This window comes from Camelus ferus, chromosome 13 (assembly GCF_009834535.1).
Source record: "Camelus ferus isolate YT-003-E chromosome 13, BCGSAC_Cfer_1.0, whole genome shotgun sequence".
Taxonomy (NCBI): Eukaryota; Metazoa; Chordata; class Mammalia; order Artiodactyla; family Camelidae; genus Camelus; species Camelus ferus.
In genome coordinates, this window is record NC_045708.1 from 45,800,287 (window position 1) to 45,825,567 (window position 25,281).

A 25,281-nucleotide genomic window follows, 5' to 3' on the forward strand; every position below is an offset into this window, starting at 1 on the left:
TTACCAACATCAGTACTTGACTTTCTCTGTGGCAGGGGGCTCCAGTAACCCATTCCAGGAATAAGATGAAGCAGCATGGTATAGAGACTAAAAGTGGAAAGATGGTCTAGATTCAAATCATGGCTCCTCCATGTGCCAGCTGTGTAGCCTGGGTCTAGTCACTTAACCTCCCCATGCCTCAGTTTCCTCATCTGTAAAATGGTAATGGTATCTATTTCAGAGAATTAGTGTAAGGATTAAATGAGTAAATACTCATAAAGGGCTAATACACAAGCATTTGTTAAGTAAAACAACAAATAAGTTGACTATGATTTCCATTTAACAGACAAGGAAACAGAGGTTCACGGAGGTTACACGACTTGACCAAATTCATGTGACTTGGCATGAGCAGGGCCATGGTTTTACTCAGTGCCATTTCCAGTATGGTTTGCTGTCTAATGCATGGTCCTGTCTGTGCTCACTCGGACTCAGATTCAAATGAGTGGACTTCAGGGGGTCCCTGACGCTGTCACAAATACCGATCCCTTATTTCCTTCCGACCCTGTTCCAAAGTAGTTGTGATGTTAGCAATTGAGAGTGAGGCTGTCATATTCAATATTAAACTGTGCTGACACCAAAAGTGCTGACTAAGCACTAATGTTTATTTCCCCTTTGACCTCAATTAAATGAGCCAATTAGTCTCTGTTCTCTTCTCATGTTGAGTCCATAGTAAAGCTCATAGCAACCTAAAACTGCATTATCATGTGCACTAACCCACCCTATGCTTATCTGGGGTGGGAGAGTGTAAGGGTTACGTCCTTTGTATTTGAAGCAGCTATGACTGCTAGTGGCCACTACTTGTGTGCTTAGGGAACGGCTGGACATTTCTAGAGATTTCTCACTGCTCCAGTCAAAGAGCTCCAGCAGGCGGAGAGGCCTCTGCTGTCAGCAGCCTTTCTCAGATGCCCATTGTTCCAGGTTAATGGGATTGACCTGAGGAGCGCCAGCCACGAAGAAGCCATCACAGCCCTGAGGCAGACCCCCCAGAAGGTGCGACTGGTGGTGTACAGAGATGAGGCGCACTACAGGGACGAGGAGAACTTAGAGATTTTCCCTGTGGATCTTCAGAAGAAGGCCGGCCGAGGACTGGGCCTGAGCATCGTTGGGAAACGGTAAAGAAATGCTGTGAAAGTCAGGATTGATTGGCCTTATTCCTTCAGAGTTTTAGGGACTAACTAATGCCTACAAACCCTGAAAGATAAAGCCTGGTAGTGTAAACTAATGATGTGATTTCTAAAATTAACATAATTATGAATATTTGAATGAGACAGGTCATGTTTCTAAGCAGGATTTTCAACCAAAAAAAAAGTGTCATGTAATGATGGAACACTAAGGTTAATCGACCTAGAACTTCCAGACTTTTATTCCCAGGTAGAGTGAAAACAGGGTCAACAAGTTTCTTTCAACTTGGAGTCACTTATGTCTGAGGCTTGCAAGGGTTAATTAAAGCAACCATACCCAAGAAAAAGCTAATATCAAGAAAGAGATTTATGTATGTACAGTGTTGGGCTGGGGAAATTGCCCTGCCGTGGAGTTCCATGTTGATTTCCTACTCTGTTAACTAAAACAAGTTGAGAAGTTACTGAAATTAGCTGAGTCGACCTACTAGAGAGACAAACATAGATTCTTCATGACTCTAGTTTTCTCTTAAGAAAGATGTCCCCAAAATAATCGCTTGCACCAAAGGTGTAGGTAAATCCTGGTGGCTAGGCTGCTCTTTTGAAATCTATGCTGTTTACCCATGTGATAGGAATTGCAGTAATTATTCCAGAATATTAGTAGATTAGAGAAGTAAATGAGATCTTGAAACTGCAATTCCAGCTTCCATGGTTTACTGGCTTTACGTATCTAGTGTGTATTTATTCCAACAGGGCCGCAGGATTTTCAGGTGACTCCCCAGTGTCGCCTTAAATAGTATCAACCATCTTCTTAGGAAGAATTGAAGTTGATTTTATGCATATTGTGTCTTGTGCTCTCATAGACCTCCGCTGACTAGCCCAGTGCTTTTTTCCAGCAGTCCAACCTGTTATTAAAATATCGGCTACCATTTTTGAGCTGATTTTGTGCCATGTACTGTGCTATCATGATCTCATTTTTTACTTCAGCACCATAAAACCATCACTTTGGAAATGCATTACAGAAAAAAAGAGCCTGGAACTCTTATTTCTGAGCAAACAGTGCACATCTGGGTGGAGAGCAACTGACAGAGCCCATGTTGAAGTTTGCTTTCTTGTGACATATACATATGCCTGGAGAAATTCCATTTAGAGTAGTGATTTTTCCTTTTTTGTCTTGTAGTGGATTGATGAAATAATCTTTATACAACACCAGTATTTTAGATTGAGTTTGTAAGGAACATTTATATTCCTTAGTGCAAAAAGTTTCATTGTAAAAACTCAGATGTATAAGCTCTCAAAATTCACAATTCTTTGTCTAGCAATTCAGTGACTAGAAATGTATCCTAACTATGTACACATTCACTACGCATTGTTTGCAATAGCTAATGAATGGAAATAACTTACATGTTTATCAGTAGTTTACTAATAAATGAAATTAAAGAACATTTATAGAATAGTATGCAGCCATAAAAAAGCATTGAGGAAGCTCCAAGTGCTAATAAAGATCAATTGCCAAGGTGTACTAAGTGAAAAAAGCAAAGTTGAAAAAAACTGGAGGAAAAAAAATGTATATATTCATTTACAAACATATGTTCTATATGCACATGCATTTGCTTGAGTGTACACAGAATATCTTTTGGAGATAACTAAGAAACAGGTACTTTTGTTTACCTCTGAGAAGGCAACTTAGGGACAGGAGACTAGAGGTGAGAGGGAAGCTTTTCAAGATCCACTCCCTTTTCAACCTCTTGAATTTTTAGACATTTATTCATCAAATAAACATAATTAAAACCTTATAGTAATAAAGACAGGGAAAGGAAAAGTGACAGAGACTAGAAATAGATCAGATGCTAATAATTGAGCTGATCTCTAAGGAAATAACCTGCACGGTTTAACAGTACTTAACTCTTGCTTTTTAAAGTGAATTTCCATTTCATTTCACTAAAATTGTCCTCTTGTAGGAATTATGCCCTTGGGCCAAAGAAAGTGAATATTATAATGGGCAGTATAAATACACATAAACTATTTAAAGGGTGAGCACTCTGAGGTTTATTATTTGGGAAGATAGTGGATATTATTGGATTAGGTGGTTTTGTGGGTCTGTCTTCCAAGTTTTAGGATTTAGTGAATCTATATAGAATATCAGTAATCTCAGATTTAATACAGAAATATTAGGTTATATGTGATTACACTGCTTTATGGTATTCACAGAACTGGAAGTGGAGTGTTTATTTCTGACATCGTGAAAGGTGGAGCTGCAGACCTTGATGGGAGATTGATTCAGGGAGATCAGATCTTGTCTGTGAATGGGGAGGACATGAGAAATGCCTCCCAGGAGACAGTGGCCACTGTCCTCAAGGTGAGTCTCCAGGTGCTTTCTGCATGACGGGTATAACTCAAGTCCAGTGGGAATGGTTCTAATCTGGCTTGTTTGTAAAATGTGTTGAATTTTATGCTGATTTCTAGTTTTTAGTAGAGACCTAATCTCTGATTATTTTAACCAATCAGGAGTAGCTCTAAAAGAAAGCTGTTATATTGGCTAACAGGATTGAAGGGAACCTTGTTTGGGGATTTCTAAGCTAGTTTTTCATAGCTGTGAGAATTCCAAGTAACCACAATCGTCCTGTAAAAGCATTTGATGGGATAGGTTCTCCTGGAGTCACAGAATTTATCCTCCTCCCTCTAAGGCTATATTATCATGAATTCATCCAATCCAGCTTTTATTGCTTGAAGGAACATTAAAGATTGTTGAAGACCAGCTTCTCCATCTCACAGTGAAGACTGGGAAAGTAGAATGACAAGCAAAACTGTGCCTGAGGGGTTTTCCTGCCCTGCAAGCTGTCTCTCGCTGAAGCTGTAGAGAGGCTCAGGTTCAAGATTCCCCTCCCAGTGTCTCTGCCACAAGGACCCCTCTCTTGTTAGGAACTGGTTAATAAAAATCCTCGTAGATGTCCCTTCAACTGTAACCAAGTGTGTCTTATTCTGTTTCCCAAATACTGTAGGTGTGGGAGATTTTGCAAAGATAAATGGATTTTGTTTATTTTAAAATCCTGATTTCCTAAAATAGACAACTCTTAGCTATTACTCAAGAGAGGACTTAGATTACTTCTGTGTTACCTCTGTGTTTGATTTTTCTGTTCTCCTTGTCACTACTTCTTAATCATTTCAATGCTTCTGAATACTCTCATCAGAAGGGAAAAGAAAGAGAAAAGAGGTGAATTGAAATGTAATCCCTTTAATGTGTTTAAAGAAGTCATGAAATTATGAGATGAACACCATGGAGTTGATGTGTTTTTGTTACCTTGCGTGATTTTTTGATTTCTGAATTTCCTTTCTGCCTGTGGCCTTCATCAGCCATTTACAGTTCTGGCCTGCAGACATGAGTGAAGACTCTGCCATGATAATTCAGGTCATAAATGCTACTGTTTCTCACCTATGTTCTTTCCTTGCCTCCCCAAGTGTGCACAGGGGCTTGTGCAGCTAGAGGTTGGAAGACTCCGAGCTGGTTCCTGGACCTCCTCGAGGAAGACATCACAGAATAGTCAGGTTGTTGACGGCTTCCTGTCAGACTGACTCACTCCCTCACCTGTCCCCCCTGGGAGAAAGTCCCCCACTTCATAGATGACTGTTGGGCAATAATGTGTAGCATGCAGCATAGTCACAACACCAAGTTCAGTACACCCTAATGTGTTCGAAATAAAAATGAAAGGTGGGATGGAAATTCATTAATCCCTAGATTGTTCTCTCCGTTATTACCTGCAGATGTTTTCTTAGAACCACTTTTCTTTCCCACTATTAGTTCTATATTGCCTAGCCATTGCATGTGCACAGCTGTGTTCATTTTAAAAAAACAAAGAAGCAACATCTGGTGGCAATTTGACCCTCATTAGCACAACATTGTTCTATTCATTCAATTAAATATTGCTATAAAGTTAACTTGTGAATAGCCACTCACATATGCTGAGGGCAATTAATGGTATATTCCTGGGAGAGCAAAGTGTAGGGGTTTCTCCTGTGGGAGGAAGGCCTTGATGGGTGATATTTTGTGGGTTAGCAAACATCTCATGTTTATTTGCAAGGCTGATGTAAGTGCTACTTTTTTTTTTAAACAAAGTATATTTCACTGTATTTTTTTTTTTCATTGTAATGGCTAACAAAATCAAGATGGTAGACTATATGTTAAGTCCTATTTGGTACAAAATGAAACTATAGAAACTTACATGTGACCTCATAGTCCCCTTTGTGGCTTATAGATGGGCCTTTGTTTTGAGGTTAAAAGCACGACTTTTGGTCTCCACCCTAGTTTTCTTAGACCTAAAGCCTCTCCAAGACCTTTGTTTAGAAGACATTCTGATTTCATGGCTAGCACACAGGTGCTTCTGGAATGCTATTAGCTCCCCCCTTTGCCTCACTGGTGTCAGAAAATGAGTGAAGAAAAATACCATTGTGGAAGTTGGGAACTTTTTTTTTTTTTTTTTGCATTCCTGGCTTATGTAATGAGCAGCAAATATGTGTACTGAGAGACAGTGCTACAGTAAGATGCTAGAAGTGAATGATTGGTGAGGATTCTGACCAGACTTGTATCAAAAATGGGAACTTGAGAAGCAAAATGGTCGTCTCGGCTTCTTCCTTAATGGAAGAGTCATTTGAGTCTTTTCGCTGAAGCTCCAGTGTACATCGGGGTTAGAATGCAGCGTGAACAACACTACAGATGGAAGTTTTCTTCCTTCAGAGTGTAGGAGGGCAACACAGAAGAGGTCCCACTGGGTCTCACTCCAAAAGGAGTTTGATAGGTTGAAAAGTGGGTGAAAAGACAGAGGGCATAGCATATGCAAAGGCACAAGGGTACAAGGAATTCCAGTGTTTTAAGAAAATTCTGAACTGACAGGTGAGGTGGTGGGTTGAGCTAGATTTCTACCCTTGAGGAATGTATACGTGCATCTTAGTGGTTAATAAGTTCACATTCAGGTTAAATACAGACCTAACAAATTTAGAGGCTCTGTCATTAAATGCCAAAAGCCCACCATCACCATTTATCTGTTATGTAAACGTGAGCTGTCATATTTAGGAAACTGGGAAGAAAGTATCAAATAGTTGTATCTAACCTCTCTGCACAGAAATTTTATTTCAGAGGATAGAATTTAATTCAGCTTTAAGAAAAAGAGTATACGTACTTTATCCTTACTTTGTCCTTAAAATTGTGACCTAGGCGGTTTGAGAGTCTGTACTGATATTTGGCTAATGGGAAGAACGTTTGTAGGTGGCTGTGAAAAGAAAGTGTCCTCCATCGTCATGAGCCGAAGACCAGCCCATGACCCACTCGCAGACGTTTTCCCCACCAAGCCTCTTTAAAAAAGTCAAGACCCTCTAGGGGCACACATTTTTATTTGAGCAATTATATGATAGGGAGAGAGCTGCCTTCTTTGGAGGCATCTCATAACTCTTTGACTTGGCCTAGAGAAAATGGGTTCACTAAGAGAGAGGTTCTAGCTGTGGGGCTGCCAAGCCTCTTCTTTTAAAAATACCTTTTCCCACCAACCCGGAAAGAGTATCTCTCCTATGCAGAGGGAAGTGTGTAATGGAAAAACCACGTGAGAAATCATTGCCTCAGAAAACTGAGGGGACACTGCCAGGCAAAGTTCGTATTTCTAAAGGCCTTAAAAAACGCATTATTCTGAGATTTTGTTTAGGCAAAAGTTATAATATGCTATACTTTCTCTGTTCTGAGTAGTTATCTATTATAGCATCATTGATTTAAATCATATCCTTTCAAAAAATATATAAAAACACTCCTTTAACTATATATATATAAAACTATATATATAAAACCATATATAAAGCTATAAATAGAATATAAAACTATATATAACTATATATATCGATTGTTAAGTGTACTGATGTTTGTAACTTTGAAATGAATTTTCTTAAAAAGACAAATTGATGAATAGATATGTGACAAAGAAAATATAGTAGAATATTAATTGTGGAATGTAGGTGGTTATGTCTACTGTATGATTCAACTTTTCTGTATATGTGAAATTTTTCATATTTAAGGAATGTTAAAATATTAAAGAACTTGCATCATACTAAGGAAATGGATCAAATGATAATTTATCAGGTGATGATTGTGGTCTTAGGTGTACCTTAAAATTTTGAGGCAATAGGCATAACCTTAATAATTTGTTAGAAAAAAGTTCTTTATTCATTATTGGTGTCATTGTTTTCTGCATTGGAAATGCACACAATTTTTGTTGAACAGCTACCAGCCAAACATGACTATACATTATTTAAATTTATTGAAATAAACATTAAATTTATTTAAAAGGAAGGCAATAGAGTTATAGCAGATTGAGCTGAATTATTACCAACTCTAGGAAAATCTTTGAGGGGAAAAAAAAGCTTTAAAACATTCCCAAAACAGCATATTCCCTTGGTATTTGCTGCTTTTCCTTACAATTGAGGGTTCCATTTGATCATATTTCTGTTACTCTAGATTTTATTATACTTATTTTAGCAAAAATAGATTATGTAATTTGGGAAATAAGGAGATAAATGTTGACTGCAGCCCGAAATGACACACAGTGTCATTATACTGATCATGTGTAAACACTTTGTAACAGCTTAGGAAAATGTTTCTGATGTTATGTGCAGCGCAGAAAGCTGAAATTACTGCAGATTTTCTTCCTTGATGATTGAAATCACGTATAATGGATAAATCAGTAGAGCAAATGTTAATTGGGATTGTTTAGGAGGATAAGAGAGTGAGCATGTGTGATTTTTGTTTCCTTTTTTGGCCTCTGCAGAACTTTCTATTACATGTCCCTGGTTACTTAGTAAGTAGGAGAGTGGTAGTAAGTGTGAACATGTCTGCCTGACTGCCGGGTCTCCTTTTCAGGGGAGTCAGCAGAGCACACACAGCAGCTTTCCTCCTTCCCTTGGTCCTGTCATCACCAGCCTGCAGAACCTGGTCGGCACCAAAAGAGCTTCGGATCCTTCCCAAAAAAACTCAGGTATTACTTGGATGCACCCCCCCAGCAAAACCGTCTTGTTTTTTAAAATATTAATATTTGGTTTAAAAAAAGATCTTTTCACCTTCGATTACAGTACTTTTAAGTCTTTGAACATGGCTACATAAACCCCATGCTTTATGAATGTCCCGTTCTAAAGGAAGTGAAACCGTAGAGATTCACTTTAGGAATGTGCCTTTAACAAATCACGTGAAAAACAGGAAAGCAGACATCTAAAGTACTTCATAAACTAAAACCATCTCCAAAGAGGAAAATTTTAAATTACAGATCACTTGAGGAAGGTCAGAAGTCCATATGCCATTGGGGACGGGACAGGGTAGGGGGTCTTTTTAAGTCTTTCCTTGGGTTAGGTTATCTTTGATTAAGGCAGAAAGATGTGCAGTGAAACACAGATGGCTCACCTTCCAAGGCATTTAATCACCATATTCCAGGCAGCTGCTGCTACTGTCCGGCAGCTTTTGTCAAACCAAATGATTACAGACACATCTATCTCAGACAGAGAGGACTCCTTTAAGATAGAGGCCACATGCCCTGATCGATGGTCACCAGTTTGAATTCTGAGGGAGGGTACAATGCCTGCTTGCTTCAGTATTCTCTCTTGAAAGACCTAGATGATGATACTGTTTTCATGGGATAATATTATATCCTAAATAACATTAACTCTAACTTTTTAAAAAGTTAATTTATTACCTTTTTATTTTATAGGCACAGATGTGGGACCAAGGACTGTTGAGATAGTCAGGGTAAGCCAGTCATTTTGCTTTTTATCTGATTTGTGTTGGATTTGCATAATATATACATCTTTCCCTTAACACAGAATGCTGGATTGTTAGTGTGCTCTTTCAAGTTACTGAAGTCAGTATATGGCCTGTGTAACATAAACAGATGTAGGAAAGTACAGCAAAGCACATACATGATCTCTGTGAATTTTTTGGTACATCGGTTCACTACATTTTGTGCGTTGTGCTGCTTTTATAAAACAAAAAAATGGTATTATATTAGACATGCTCTTGTAGCTTGCCATTTTCACTTGAAAGCATGAACTTTTAGCCATGCCAGTAAGGTTTTTTTTTGACAGCATATGGCATGATTTTTATTAGTTGCATAATATTCCACCATGTGAATGTGTTGTGATTTTTCTTAACCAACATCCTCTTTTTAAACAATTAGCATTTTTCTCAACTTTTGCTGTCTTTTATAGAAAAATGTCTTCGCATTTTCTTTCAGCCCATATCATGGGTGATTTCCTTAGGATTAATTGTTAGAAATAAAATTGTTGAGTCAAAATCCACGCTTCTTGTTTAAAGGCCTTTATATAAAGTGCTAAGTTGCCCTCCTGAGAAGACTGTGTAAGACCCATTTCAGTTCATAAAGTTGTCAAATCCTGTTTTTCAAACTCCTGTGTGATAATCCAGAATATCGAAAAGCATTTTTATTTTGCTTGTTCTTACCATTAAATTTGGGATTCCAGAAGTAGTGAAAAAAATTATGACCTTGTTGCAATCATAGTTCAACTGCAGTAAAGTGATACCTAGTTTAGTTTAGCTCTCTGGACTCAATTATAGTTGTGTTTGAAGACACTCTACCATGTATTAGCTCTCTTACCTTTGGCAAGTTACTTAACCTCAGTTTGCTCATCTGAAGATTGGGGGTGATAACACTTACCTCACAAGGCAGATCTGTTGTGTGGATTAAATGAGGCAACGCATACAGTGTACTTAGCATAGTACCTAGTATATCATGAATGTCCAGGAAGTGGCATCCATTATTATTGGCTACATCTTTGACTAAATCTGCCATATTTGTTCCTAGTATCTTTCCACCAGAGTGGCAACTCAAATGTTCTTCTGACTGGGAACTTAAATGTGCCAACATGTGCATAATTATGGATAAATTAAGGAAGCATCATAATGTATTTGAACAAAGCCAAATAATTCCATTAATTTCTCCTCATTCCAGGATTCATAACATATCATTTTATGTTTCCTTAGTCATTTCAGCTGCTTATTTTTACAGGCTTTTATAAAAAGGCCTGCTCCTACCCACCTTGTTCTCACACACGCAATCCGAGCAGGAACCTCATAATGAAATGTATCTTGCCGTTTTTGCATGCATGGCTTTATTATTGATGCATTCAGAGAATAGAGGCTGGACACAGACACTTTGGAAAACAGGGTATTAAAGTTCCTTCTTACATGGTTTTTGTTATCATTTTATTCTTTTCCCTTTTTCCAACTTTCCTGACATAAAAGTGAAGCACACTAAGCTGTGTACATTTTTAAATGATCAGATGAAACTGCAGAAGCTTTGCAAGCCTGTGGGTCCCTGTACCACAGCTGCTCCACTAACAGTGGTGTCATGGCTGTCATATGCTTACATCTACAAAAATTGAAAACTCCACTAGACAATGGTATCAATTTGGCTTTCAGCTGTCGTGCATATTTGAAAGAACTTAAGAAGAAAATTGGTCACATTTTGCTGGTTCTTCACATGTTGAGTAACTTGGAAGTTGTTCCTGGCCCTGGTGAATGTTATGCTGTGTAGAGTCTGAAGAGTGTTGGTGTTTATGTTTTAGGAGGCAGTCCACCCAGTTAGGCTCGGACTGCAAGTTCGGTCACCTTTTGTGAGTGCTGGTTGAAATCTCAGCTCAGTTCCCGAGCGTGGGTCTGTCCTGCACGTGCGCAGCTTAGAATTGCGCCTGCGCATTCTGGGGGTTCACTCACAGAGGCGGAGGATGCCCTTCTCTGGCTCTCTCCTCTAGGTTTCTTCCTTTATTCTCCAGCCACCAGGGCTGCTTTTCCTGGTTCCTCTGGCCCAGAAGATGGGTGTGAACATCCAAGTTTTAGCAGTCTGCACCACCTTTATGGCTTCTTGACTGGGTCTCTCGCCTTGAGGACAGAGCTGCCAGGAAAACAACTGGGAAGTACACCGCCTGTTGTCGTTTCTCCAAGTTCTGGCTCCACCGCAATTTGTTTGCGTTTCTTTACTTTTCAGAAGCCTCGGGTAGTTGTTCTTAGGGTTTTGACAAGAGGTCTTCATTTTAATCAGCGGGAGAGAGATGCTATAGGGTGTGCATGCCACCGTGCTGAAAGTGAAACCTGTCATTTGTTCTTTTAGCGATTTTTAAAATATTAACCCTGTGATATAAATATGGGGGAAACCTGGACTGAGGCCAGGATCTGTTTACCAGGCTCAGAGCAAACCGAACTGTCTCACCTAATAATCTCGGAACATAGTCAGTCGCATATTAGCTTCTCTCTGTAGTCACCGCAATGGGCGTCCTCAAAGACCCTTTGTCCTGACGCAGTTCTGCAGCTCTTTCAGAGCCAAGTGTGTTTGTTCACACCCAGAAGAGCATGATATGCTCGGCGATGGAATCGTAAACACCATATGAGGACATACTTGCCAAGTCTGCATCGAAATTGGCCACTAAACTGAGCAGTAGCATAGGGTTGGGTTTTATTTTTCACTCCCACTGTTGCCTTTTACTGAGCCCTTGCTGTGTGCCATCCTCAGCACTGTGAGCTGGGTGGTTTTCTAACCACTTTATGCTTAGAGATGGAAGCTTTAAGAGGTTAAGGCACTTCTTCAAGACGCTCCAGCAAATTAAGAGCTGAAACAAAGGTCTTTCTGACTGCAAAGGCGTTGCAGTTAACTCCTGTGTTCCTTGGTCTCCAGCATCATGTAGGGATTTTGTTCAACAGCAACCTGGAGGCAATCATGTTGTGACTCTTTATTAACAGATAATCATTGTTTCCCTTCTTTTTTAGGAGCTCAGTGATGCCCTTGGAATCAGTATTGCTGGAGGAAAAGGGAGTCCCTTAGGAGATATCCCAATATTTATTGCCATGATTCAGGCCAGCGGTGTGGCTGCACGTACACAGAAGCTTAAAGTAAACAGAGAGGGTGGTGAAGGCCCACAGGGTGGGGTGGGGTGGGTTGGGGCGGGAGGGGACATGGCAGCCAGGGGCACTCTTTAAAATTGGAATTCCAAAAGCCTTCAGAGACCCACGCTGAGGGCAAAATGCACTGGAGAGGGTTTATGCCTGAAATTCATTATGTCCCTGGACATATAAAATATTGTTTGTATCAAAGCTTCTCAATGAAATAAGAAATTATTGCTCATTTGCAAAGCCTCCCATATTATTTTTACCTGAAGAGAGATTTGACCTTAGAATCTTCCTTCCACCAAAAGAATCAATGTTCTTATGATCTTTTTTCCCCATCACCCCTTAATCTTAACTTAGGTAAGAAAAATAAAGCAGAAAATATTTGGCTTCCTCATTAGAGCTTTATTGAACAGTTAATTTGTACACCCCGCTATTACTGGCAAATAGATGTATGCAGCACCACCATTACCAAGGTATAAAAGTGGCCTGCTGGGCCTTTTAATACTCAGATCTGACCCCCTTCTTGTTTCTCTGATTGGTCTGTATTTGGGGAAAGCCATAAAAATTCCTCATGCTTCTGGAACATGCACACACAGTAGAAACACAGAATCTGCACAATAGCCACAAATGGGAAATATGACTCACAAAGAATTTTTTAAGCATTCTTCTCAAATTTAATTTTTCTTAATGATAGTGATTTTTCTACCACTTTTGTACCTCCAGGTTGGAGATCGGATTGTCAGCATTAATGGGCAACCTTTGGATGGGCTGTCTCACGCGGACGTGGTTAATCTGCTGAAGAACGCCTACGGGCGCATTATCCTGCAGGTACTGTGATCAATGGAACGCGCAGTTGCGAGAGGCAGATAAGTGGCGCACAGAAAAGATTGAGCGTCACTGGCAGGAGGCATCACCGCCCAGCAGGGTGCTTGCTGATGTGAATTATGAAGGTTGAAAGCAAGAAATTATTATTTTTATTCAGAAATTCTTTAATACCACCCATACAGGCAGTGAGCATGATTATATGAAAGCATAACAAGGGGAGAAAAATTACTCTTTGCTTCACATGATAAATCAACAAGGCTTTTAGCTTCTGGCGTTCTTTGTAAATCAAAATTTGCAAGGAGTAGGAAATGATTTCTTTTCTTAAGCCCCAAAACTGTGTCTGAACTGCCCCAGTGCTGTTTCTTCCACCCCTTTTAAAGGAAGGAAAAGTAACAATGCTCTTTCTCCTGTAGCATGCATGGTTGCCAATACTGCTAAATTCTCACTGCCTAGTAGTCATCAACTCAGGCAGACAATCATTTATCAGCTGTGGTCCCCAAGAGCATTGTGCAGAGGCACAGGGAGACATACCGGGAAGTAAAAACGAGGTGTGCTGTTAATCACCCCTCCTTATGTTTCAGCACTTCCAGCGTCTCTGAGATTGATATTGTGCAGTGAGTGAGAGGCAGCATCCTGGCAGTGAGTTTTGTTAATGAATCCCCCCCAAAATGTGTGATTGTAATCACCATACTTCTGCAGAAGTAGTATTAAATGGCTTATAGGTGAAAAGAATAAAACCTACCATAAGTACCTTAGAGAGGGCAGCCAGCCACTCCAGTCCAGTCATTCTAGCCTTTAAAAAGTTCAAATTGAAAAAGCATTACTTTGGGGAGGACCAGTTTGTGTTGCTAAACTCGCACATCTCAAAGGTCTAAGTCCAAAGTGCCAAAACAGACATTAAAAAAAAGTCAATGGCTTTCAGCATGTCTGAAGGGAATCATAAGATACTGTCAGTAGTTTCAAGGGAGTTTTGTGACAGGCAACACATCATTCAATGATCTAGGTCCCCGAGCTTCTGGTAAACACAAACCAAAACACTAGGTGGACCATCTGTAGAATCAGCTCCCCTCTGAACCTTGTCCTCACCTTCAGTGGAAACTTACTTAGGTGGTTACCTCTCATTCCGCCCTCTGTCCCCACCTCAGTCATCCTCAGAGCCTGCAAATCCTTGCTTTTCCTTGTTTGCAGCCCTTGCTCTTCCTCCGAGTTATGCTGACCCCTAGAGGCCATTCTAGTGCAACTCTTCAATCGCAGAGCTGCTGGGACCCATTAGATAAACAGAATTTTATGAGGAAATTATTTCAAATGATAACTATGTCGAGAAAAAAAAGGGGAGTTTCCCTTTGCAGAATCTGATATTATTGATATTTTTATCTACCAGTGTAATTTGTTCAGCTCCACAGTCTTCGCAAGGAAATGAGAAGACACAGTGTTAAAGTCTAACGTTAGCTATTATAAAGTGCCCTTAATGGAAATGAACTCCTGCTCTCCCATGTGAATTAACACTTCATTCAGCCAAATTGCCACTATTAACATACTTTTGAAGGAATTCCTTATTTTTCCTATTCCTGCATTTTAAGAAGAAAATGACTTTTGGCTTCAAAATGTTCTCTTGTATTAATCACGTTAGTTGGTGGTGTTACTGTCTAACAGGTGCTGTTAAAAGCTTAGCAGAATCCTTTGGGACTTTGACAGTTGTGAACTACACAACTATGGGTAATGAGCATTTGTGCTGCCAAAGTCTTTAGACACAAAACCCAGGAAATTCTTACATCCTGAATCAGACACCTTTTGGTTACATAGTGTATTTATTTTAATTAAAACAGTGTGTGTGGAGTGGTACCGGCAATACAGTTACCACAGCTGACTTGTCAGTAGGTACTTATTTTTGTTATCAGGTGAGCCAGCCCATTGGCAGAGTAGTTGGGAAGGTCAGAGAGTTGTGTCTGATGATGTGGAGAAGACTTATTGTCAGTATACATGCAAAGCAGACAACAGCTGCTGATTGCACAGGACAGGTTAAGGTCTGGGTCAGCAGACGGCAGGGTGGAGAAGGGAAAAAGAGGAGGGGAGACAACCAGCACTTCTGGAAGCTTCTCTCCAAAGTTTAAACTGCTATCACTAGGTGTGGTAAGGAAGTAGATATTTCTGCCTTTAAAGTCTGATGGTTTCTTATTCTCAAGTATAGATTGTTCAGTGGAGATTGATTTGCTATGAGGGGTCATTAAGATGTTCTCAACTATATTTGCTTCTGTAGTTTGCCTGGTTTAGCTCTTTTGTCTATGAATTACCTTAAAACCTTTTTTGGATAAAAAAAAGGTAACCCAGACCCTCTGCCAGAAATTGTGTTCGTTTTCACATCTTTGAGAACACAGAAGATGAAAAGAGCTTGTCAGAGATTTTATCACTAAAGGAAATTGTAGGGTCCAAACACTTTAGAGTGTAGCAGGAAGTGGATCAAGGGAGCATTAAGTAAACTAGAGAATATAGGAGGAGCTTGTTGGGAGAAGAGAACGTTGTATTTTGAGGCGTCCAGGTGGAGATGTCCAGCAGGCAGAGGAAATGTGCTGCCAGTGCTCAGGGAGACTTCAGTGCTGGAAATAGGAAGCAAATAAAGCCAGCTGAGGCTTGTAGGGGGTTGATATCCCCACTCCCTGGCACATAATAATTCATAGATATTGGCTGAATAAACGAATGAAAACAGTGGAGAGAAAGACAGAGGATCAAGGCTTGGAGTCAGCAGCAAGTATGGAGAGCAGGAGCAGAGAGTCTGAAGTCTGGGAGATTAATTAAGGGTTATCTACAGAGTCCTTTTAGGACATCCTCCAGAACACACACACACAAATGATATAAGAGGGCCCAACCACTGGTTAGGAGAGAGAGAGATGTGTCATGCTCATCAAGATAATATAGAGAAAACAATGACTTCCCTTGTGAACCTTAGATTAAAAATGGAAGAGAAGAAATAAGACACAAGATTAATTCAGGATATCTAATACCCAACAACCAAGAGTTGAAAAGAGAAAAACAAAGATAACAAAGAAATGAAACAAATTTAGCCTGAGGTCCATTAATCAGTGACCAAATAAATAAAAGAATAATACCTGTATACTAAATTCTAAAAGTCTCAAAGAGAAAAGTATAAACTACTTACAAAAGAACAAGACAAATGACATCTTACTTTTTTTCAGCAATGTATTTCTGAGAAAGTTATGTTAGAATGTACTCCAGCAAGAGGAAAGTAAGAAAGAGAAAAGCCAGTGGACACGATGCTGAGGAACGTGGAAGTCCCAGAACAGCAGTATAGCAGGCAGAGCGAGCTTGTCCAAATTGGAGCAGCCAGAAAAGAGAGGGCTCTAAGAGAGATGACTCTGAATGAAAGAGGAGAGAAGAGGGACAGATAGATTGTCTTGTATGTTTAACTGAATTGGAAGTTTGAGATCAGTTGGAAAGTTGTGGGGCTGAATTATTAATAAGCATATAAAAATTAAAATGAGATCACTATTAACATTTGGAAAAATAAAATTATACCAAAAAAAAAAAAAGAAATCTAAGCATAGTATAGTAGTTGGCTTAGTGTGAATAGCATTTATATAAACGTTGTAAGTCATAATAAAACCAATAGAATGAAACATCACGATGCATTAAAATATTAGTAGCATGGGGGTTTAGGATGTGTTTGTGGAAAGGAAAATATAAGAGAGTTAAATCTTAAAGTTGAAATAAAAAAAGAGATGGTCAGAAGTTGTTATAACAACTACAAAGCTCTAAATACATCTAAAGAAACAGAGAAAACAAGTAGAACCTAAAAATATAAAAGTTGAGTGTAAGATTTTGGCAAGCTCAATTCTCATCTGTTGGAATACGGCGTCTGTAGATGTCATCAAGATGATAAATTTCAAAATAGGCTTATAAAGCATATTATTTAGCTTATGCCTCTAGTACTGAAGAAGAGTTCACTGTGTCTCTAGGGAGTGAGAGTGTTGAATTTTTTATCATGTACTGTACTATTTAATTTTTATTATGTGCACACGAAAGAAATATCCTAGAAAAATAAAATAGAAAAGAACCACGAGTCAAGAATACAGGTCCTAGACACTGAAGGAGAAAAGAATTTTAAGAATAACACACTTAACCAATGAGGCAGAAGTAAATAAAACTGGGAAAGTCACTACAGCAGGCAGAAAAATCACTGACCATCTTTAAAGGAATTGATTTCTTTCTTTCAAAGTTGGTGGCAAGTCACCGGAGAACAAGTGGGTAGTGGGGAGCAAAGGAGATAGAAGCAAGATGGAGAGGATGTTACCTCTGAAAAAAGAAGTTTTTCAGGGGAGTTTGAGTCTGACGGCTTCCCTTCTGGAATGATTATTTTCTAAGAATGAATAAAGATTTTGACATCTGAGAGAAGTGCTTCTCAAACCTCAGCATGCTGTAGAATCACCTGGAGGGCTTGTTAAACAAACACAGCTACTGGGTCCCACCCGCAGAGCTTCTGATTCTGTAGGGCTGGGGAGGATCCAAGAATCTCCATTAATATCAAGCTCCCAGGTGTTGCTGCTGCTGCCGGTTCACAGGCCAACCTGTGGCCCACTGGACGAGTGCATCCTTTAGGGATGAGCAAAGGTTTGCACATGCGGCTCTCTATGCCTTGAGTTCCCATCTCACCCCACCCCTCTTTATAAATCTTATAAAACTCTTTGTTTACAAACTCTCCAACCAATAATAGGGGGTGAGTTTCCCCCTAGACTATGAATTTATCCAAAGCTGGGACAGTGTCTGCTCCTCTAGCCTAAGGCCTGGCCCAGAGCATGCCTAGTAGGTGCTGGTCGCTCTGAGTGGGTTGCTGATCCATGCTGATCACATTCAAGGACATGAACTTACAGAGAACAAATCAGCACAGTTATCAGTTTGGCCCAGGAAAACTGCAGCAGAGGGGAAAGGTGGATTGGGAACTGAAAAGTGTGCGGTAGAGGGTGCACAGCAAGCAGTTCAAGATACGGGTGGATAGTTCTTAACCTTGCTTGCCCAGTAAAAATCACCAACTCTAGTACCAGTTCCTGCATCTCACCCCATGGATTTAAGTGGTCTGGGATGCAGCTTGAACATTGGTATATTTCCAAGCTTCTCTGGTGGTTCTATTACATAGCCGGGGGGACGACCAGCTGATCTGGGGTTCATGATGGATAGAAAGCCAAGTGATGCCAGGAAGGGGGTGATAAGCTTCAGTAAAAAAGAACTAATGGTTTGGAATTTGAAGCAAAGACCTAGCGTAAGTCCTGTAGGACATGTAGGCTTTAGGATCAGAAAGGTGTCCATTTTGAATCCACTAACTCTTCAGTTTCCTCTAAATAGGAGTCGTAGCTCCTTTCTTCCAAGATTGCTGTGAGGCTTAGATGTGGCTTAACATTTAATAAAAAAGGTGGATTGCAAATGTTAAGCATTAAATAAATGAAATTTTATTACTTTCATTATAATAACTTAGTCTTGAAGTCAGAGGATGATAAAATTCCTTTTAAAACCCCGAAGTGCAGTGGTTTTCCAGGTGACAGCTGAGGTGATGGTGACATGGCTAGGTCACTCTCCCTATTCTTATTTTACTCCAAACTTAAAACATTTGACACTTCAGACCGTTATATTATTAAAGCAGACACATTAAAATCAATATATTCTGATGTCACTAGAATCAGTGTCACAAGGTTCTAAATAAAAACATTAAGCAGATGTGCTTTCTACTTCATTAAATTACACCAAATGCCAGGCATGAAATATGGCAAGCTTTTTTTTTTTTTTTTAATGGTGGTGCAGGGGATTAAGTCCAGGACTTCGTGCTTGCTAACTACCACTGAGCTATTTCCCTCCCCACAAAGCAAGCTTTTTTTTTTTTGATTGTTTGTTTTAACTTACCCTCATCTTAAGATGCTAACTATCTCAGGGATCATTATAACTAGACAACCTCCCTGTCTGTTTGAAGCGTATCGGCACTACGGATCTCGGATGCAGACCGGGCACAAGTGCTGAGTTTGTGGTTTGTACTACAAGATTGGGGTCCCAACAAATCTAAAGGTTAATCTGATTCCTTTATAGGATCAGCAGGGCAGGAAAGTTCTAAGCAAATTGTTTAAGCTTTTATACATTGTAATGTCCTACTTATCTGGAACATTTTTTGATTTTTCAATTCTTCGAAACATGATCCCCCAAACTGTCCTTAAGTAAAGTACTCATCCTGGGGTCTGTGCAATAAAGACCTATGCTTTATTACTCAGTTAGAAAACCAACATACATGGTCCTAGTATAGAACATACAGTTCTGATTGAATTTAGTCTTGCTTTTAACGTAAATTATTAAATGCTACAAGGAGCCAAAGCAAGAGAGAGCATATCAGAACAGATACCTTCCTACAGTAAAAGTTTGAGGAGGAGACAAAATTTAAGGAAATAAATATTGAAGGAGAAACTCTCTTGGAGGGGGAAATTCATTTGGAGGGGGAAACACAGTGAGGGGTGAGTTCTGTTGGAGGGGGAAACACAGAGTGAGGGGTGAGTTCTGTTGGAGCGGGAAACACTGAGTGAGGGGTGAGTTCTGTTGGAGCGGGAAACACTGAGTGAGGGGTGAGTTCTGTTGGAGCGGGAAACACTGAGTGAGGGGTGAGTTCTGTTGGAGGGGGAAACACAGAGTGAGGGGTGAGTTCTGTTGGAGGGGGAAACACTGAGTGAGGGGAAATTGCATTGGGAGGAGGAACCACATTTGGAGGGGGAAACATGCTTATTGGTTCTTCCACTGCTTCAAAGGTCTCTGTCTGTTCCTTAGGCTTGAAGGATAAGGCTTCTCCATCTTTCATTTCAAAAGTCTCATCCTCTTCCTCCTCTTCCTCCTCCAAAGCAGTGTCTTCCCTTTCCTCAGGCAGAGAGATTTCCTCTTCCTCTTCCTTTAAGCCATTGTCCTCCCTCTCCTCAGGTGGAGAGATTTCTTCTTCCTCTTCCTTTGGGTCAGTGTCCTTCCTTTCCTCAAGTAGAGAAATTTCTTGTTCCTCTTTCTTTGGGTCTTTGTCCTCCCTCTCCTCAGGTAGACAGATTTCCTCTTTCTCTTCCTTTGGGTCAGCGGCTCCCCTCTGCTCAGGTAGGCACTTATTAAATGTTTGATCATAACAAGATTGGGGAGATGTGAGAAAACAAAGTACTTCCGTTAAGTGTCTGGTGAGAGTCTAAACCGGTACAGCCACGTGGCAGCTTAGGAAGAGCAGTTAATTTGCCGTGTGTGTACCCATCACCCAGCAGTTCCATTTCTAGGTACCCACCTCAAAGAACCACTCTGAGTAATGTGAAAAGCCAGGCCATAGGCTAGGATCCAGTTGGAACTGGCCCTAGCTGGGTCCAAGGACTCCAGACCCCACAGCTCTTGATAAATGACACTTTCAAGTTGCACAGACGTTAGTACCCATCATTTAAGGACCTCAAAACCTCTCTTCCTTACCCAGGAAGCCCTGCTGATTCCCTCTCCTCTCTCCACTTAGAATGGCATGTGTTCACATCTGCCTCCCACACTGCAGGACGGCAGTGGCACTCCTGCTTGTTGGAGGGCAGGGAACACATGCGTTTCCCCTGGTGTCCTCCGCTCCCATCCCTGTCCTCAGAACCTGCCACAGAAGTTTGTACCCAGGAGTTCAAGATCTACTTAAAAAAAAAAATGAACCAACTTCCCATTAGCTTGTTTGACTTCCCTCTTCCTCAAACACAGAAATAAACCTGTCCCAGCCTTACCTCCATGCGGTAGTCCCTGGTGTTGCTGGGCGAAGAGCACTTCATTCAGGGTGGAGCCAAGACTCACAGACCATGACTTCTCTCCTCGAACTTGTACCCAGCTGAGCACACACACCCTTCAGAGATCAGATTATCTCCTTTCACCAGTCAGTCCCTGGAAAGACCAATCAACTCTGAGACAGGATGGTTGGTGCAAATGCCTTGAGGCTGTAAAGTCATCCTGGGGGTGATGGGTTTGTCTCCTTGTTTTCCTGCAAAAGACCAACCTATCAGAGAAAATCCTTCACATTTCCACCCAGTCCCTTGTGATCCACTCCTACAAAATAGGCAGGAGCCTGGTCAGCCCCAGGGATCATAGGTGCGTCCCTAGGATTTAATATTGTCAGTTGTTGGGAGGCCCATTTATTCCAGAGTTGGGGATGAGCAAGAGACCTTCAGATTTTACAGCGATGTGAGTTTTTCTGTAAGATGGTGCTGTAGAATGTTTTTAGATTTTCTAGCTAGAGAAATACTTAAAATTTACCCAATTAGAACCATGACTTTGGCTTCACAGTTTATATGGATGATTCCATGGACTCCTGAAGGTTTATTCTCTTTCTAAAAGTTAAAAAGCTTTCCTCCTAGAACATCCATGGGGTGTCTACCTTCCACACCCCGAGCCCTCTCCCTGTAGACCGGGGGGGTGGGGGGAGGGGTGCTTCCCCCCCACCCCGTCTTTTGCCAAGCGCACGCCATGAAGATCTCCCGCTCTACCTACATCTGCTTGTTTGACCTTCCGCCTCTCTTTCTTCCCGGCTCCACGTCTAGACTGTGCTTCATTATATGTGGTGTGAGGCATGATACCTGGTGTAGGGGTCCAAGACCAGGTCGGTACCCTCTCACCAGGTGATTGCCAACACCATTTACCATTAAAAGCACAGGATTCTAGAGTGAAAATGACATGGATATGAATCCTTCGCTCTGTAGCTGACTTTGGGAAGTTACTTAGCCTCTCTGCTCCAGGTTCCTCTGTCTACAATATGCGAGTAATAATAGTAGCTACCTCTGTAGGGACACAGAAGGGTGCTTAGCAGAGATAAAGTGCCCAGTTTATATTCAGTACCATGGTGCTGTTATATGTTGAATAAATGAGGCAGGAAGGAAAGGAGCTGGTTGCCATCAAATATCAGCTTTTGAAGGTATCCTTGACTTTCTTCCTCAGCTCCATGACGAATGGTCTGGCTCACGGTCAGCTGAGAGAGTACATGTCACTACATCCTGAATCGACAGGTTTCAAGTCTCTCTTTGAGTAGGGGTGCTCACGTCCTAACAAACTGAGCCATTCCATTCTGTAACTGCCTTAATTATTAGATTTTTATCTTTTTTTCTTAAAAGACTCAAAACCAGTCTCCTTATAACTTCTATCAGTCTCACTCTGTTCTGTGGAAATTCAGAAACTTGAACCCCATACACCCTTTTCCTTAGGAAGGTTTTGGGTTCATTCACTTATTCCTTCTACAGATACTCATTAGGCAGTTGTGTGCTGGGACCTTCACATTGAGAGCTGTCCTTATCCCCATGAATCCTTGGCTGGGTGGGAAAGACAGTTAACAGTCACACAAGTATGTATCATGATAACTTGTGAGAAATACTCAGAGTGCTACGGAGAGGAAAACAGGAGAAATTAAACGCAAGTAGTCAAAGAAGGCTTGTGTAATGGAAGTGGCTTTTAAGCTGATGCCAGGCCTACCAGCTTGGCAGCAGAGGGGTAATTCCAAGCAGAGAACTGCAGAATGTGGGATGGAGTGGAGGATATAGATGGGATTAGAGGGGTAGGCTAGGGAAGGAGATTTGTGTATATAATTAGGGAGTCTTAGTTTTATTCCAGGTGCAAAGAGAGACCACTAAAAGCTTTTAAGTAGGGGAGGGACCCTATCCATTTTATGTTTAAAAAGATAACTGGCTGTTGTATAGAAGAGAGATTAGAAAGTGAGGGGGAATTCCAGTTAAAAGGCAGTTGATGATGGATTAAATTAGGAGGGTCACCATAGAGATGGAAAGTAAACAGATCTGAGAAGTATTTGGGAGGTAGAATCCAGAGGTTTTGGTGGTAGATTACACATGGCAGGTGAGAGAGGGGGTATTAATTTGATATTCAGAATACGCACCAATGTTGTCAGCATCTTAGCTTCCTTTCCAGTTGGACGGCCACCAGCCAGCAATGGAGTACTTTCAATAACATGCCTAGTGGGTTTCTAATTAGGCAGCTGAACGTGCCATCTACTAAGAAGACGAAAACTAAAGGGAAAATGAATTGAAGGGATTTGGTTGTTGGATCAAGAGTTTGAATTTGGTTGTGTTAATTTTAATAAAGGTTTTGAGATATTAAAATCCAGCTCTTGAGTTGGCAGTTGGATGTAACAGACTAAGCTGGGAGTCATCAGCATGTTGGAATCGAAAGCTGTGGGAATACATATGCTAAGATGTGAGTGTGCAAGTGGGGAGTGGGCCCCAGCTGCCGGAGGAAAGCCAGAGAGTGGGTCATGACGTCTGGGCTGGGCAATAGGGATGGCAGCTGGAATGGAGCGGGCTTTTGAAGATGGTGTGGGCTAAGAGTAGATAGGATTACATAGGTCACATAGGGCACATGCAAAGATGACTCCACTACACTTGTTGGGGAGGAGAGAGAGAAAAAAAAAAAAAAAACTAGTGGTAAGTGGAGGGGAGAATGTCATTTTCCTCTTTGTATCTTATCCTAAATATTTCCCCAATTCATTCATTCTTTACATGATAGTATTTCCAGAAGAATCTGTAACTTATGCATAGCAGTGTTTTCTCCCCAAATAGGATGCTTCATCCAAAATGTGTTCTGATCCAGCCAGGGCTGGGACTCAGGCTGGCCTGTGGCTTTCCTTGTTCTAAGTACTCTACAAACAGATGCAACTAAGTTACCTATTTAGGCAGTCTCATCCTTTGTTGGCTTATTCTGAAACTGCAATCAAATCACACTCTTTTGCACTGTCGTCACGCTAAGACCCTTCACTTGGTACTTGTTCATAGTTTTTGGGGTTTTTTAAAACTAATTTATTGTTATTTACTTATTTATGTATTTAGCAAGGGGGAGGTAACTAGGTTTTATTGCTTATTTTTAGAGGAGGTACTGGGGATTGAACCCAGGACTTCGTGCTTGCTAAGCATGAGCTCTACCACTTGAGCTATACCCTCCCCCTGGTACTTGTGCACTGTTATAACCTAGAACCGATCGTCAGAAGCAGGGGTAGCCCAGGAATTCTTGAGAAAGAAGCTCTGATAACTTGTTGAGGTGGAAGACAACTCCAGGATAAGCCGACAAGCCTTTTTATGATTCCCATTTAAGAGATGAGGAAGCTGAGACTCAAGCTCAGTGTCATTTAAACGGCAAAAACGGAACTTCATTCTATGTACTAGAGCTGCAGCCATATTTCTTAATGCTTTGGAACATTTTTTGCAGAATAGAAATATAAGTGAATGTTTAAACGTCGTTATTCTATACTTTCGTTTTGGACCATCTGAAAAGCAAATCGTAGGGAGTCAGAGATATTCTTTCTTTCATCCACTAAATATTAATTGAACACCCACTATATGCCAGACACGTTCTACACAAGGGGGATGCAGTAGTGAATAAAACAGGCAAACTTCATACCCTCACATTCTAATATGAAGTGATAAGATAAATAAGGTAAAATATATACAATTAACCAGATATTAATGGTAGTAAGAAGGAAACATAAAACAGGCAAGGGAAATATTGTTAAACAAAATCCAACTGAATAAGTTTGAAGAGCTTTTTGGCTTTATTCAGTGATGCAGGAAGTGGGCAAGTAGAGTGGTGCTCCAAGGAGCCAGTCTAGGTGGAAGGCTTTTATAGGGAGAAGGAGGGCGAGGAGGAAGTTGAAAGAGTGGGTTATTTCAGGCAAGGTCACGGCCCCTTAGGGGAAGGCAGGGAGTCTCATCAAGCAGATCACCTCACTAGTGCTGATGGAGACCTTCCAGACTGATTGGTTTAAAATTCCACTCCTAGGAGGGGCTGAACAGCAGTTAGGTTAGGTTAGGTATTAAGTCCTGGTGGAGCTCAGCATATATGACTCCTTTTGGGGCCTGTTTCTTTTCTTTCTTTCTTTTTAATTAATTGTTTAATTGAAGTGTATTTGATTTACAATGTTAAATTGCTTTCAGATGTACAACATAGTGCTTCAGTGTTTTTATAGAGTACACTTCATTTGAAGTTACTATATAACATTGGCCATACTCCCTGTGCCGTGCATTACCTCTTTGTATCTTATTTATTTTATATCTAGTAATTTGTATCTTAACCCCTTCCTTATCTTGCCCCTTTCTCCACCCCTCTCCCCACTGGTAACCGCTAGTTTGTTCTCTGTATCTATGAGTGTGTTTCTGTTTTGCTATATTCATTTGTTTTAATTTTTAGATCCCATATATAAGTGAAAGCATACAGTATTTGTTTTTCTCTGTCTGACTTACTTCACTAAGCACAATACCCTCCAGATCCATCTGTTGCAAATGGCAAAATTTCTTTTATATATATATATTCTGTTGTGTATATATACCATATCTTCTTTATCCATTCATCTCATGATGGACATTT

At 40.6% G+C, this 25,281-nt stretch overlaps 1 protein-coding gene across 8 annotated transcripts in view; it reads left to right on the top strand.

The window, feature by feature from the left end:
* Positions 1-25,281, top strand: part of PATJ (PATJ crumbs cell polarity complex component) — a 291,845-nt gene that overhangs the window by 254,708 nt on the left and 11,856 nt on the right. For 7 of the 8 annotated variants that reach the window (XM_032494436.1, XM_032494434.1, XM_032494435.1 and 4 more), the window contains 7 exons: positions 958-1,151; positions 3,369-3,516; positions 4,617-4,703; positions 8,053-8,167; positions 8,891-8,928; positions 11,956-12,078; positions 12,799-12,903. In XM_032494436.1, coding sequence (XP_032350327.1) covers positions 958-1,151; positions 3,369-3,516; positions 4,617-4,703; positions 8,053-8,167; positions 8,891-8,928; positions 11,956-12,078; positions 12,799-12,903 — 810 coding nt within the window. The remainder of the gene's footprint in view (positions 1-957; positions 1,152-3,368; positions 3,517-4,616; positions 4,704-8,052; positions 8,168-8,890; positions 8,929-11,955; positions 12,079-12,798; positions 12,904-25,281) is intronic. The other variant, XM_032494431.1, reaches the window with a different exon arrangement.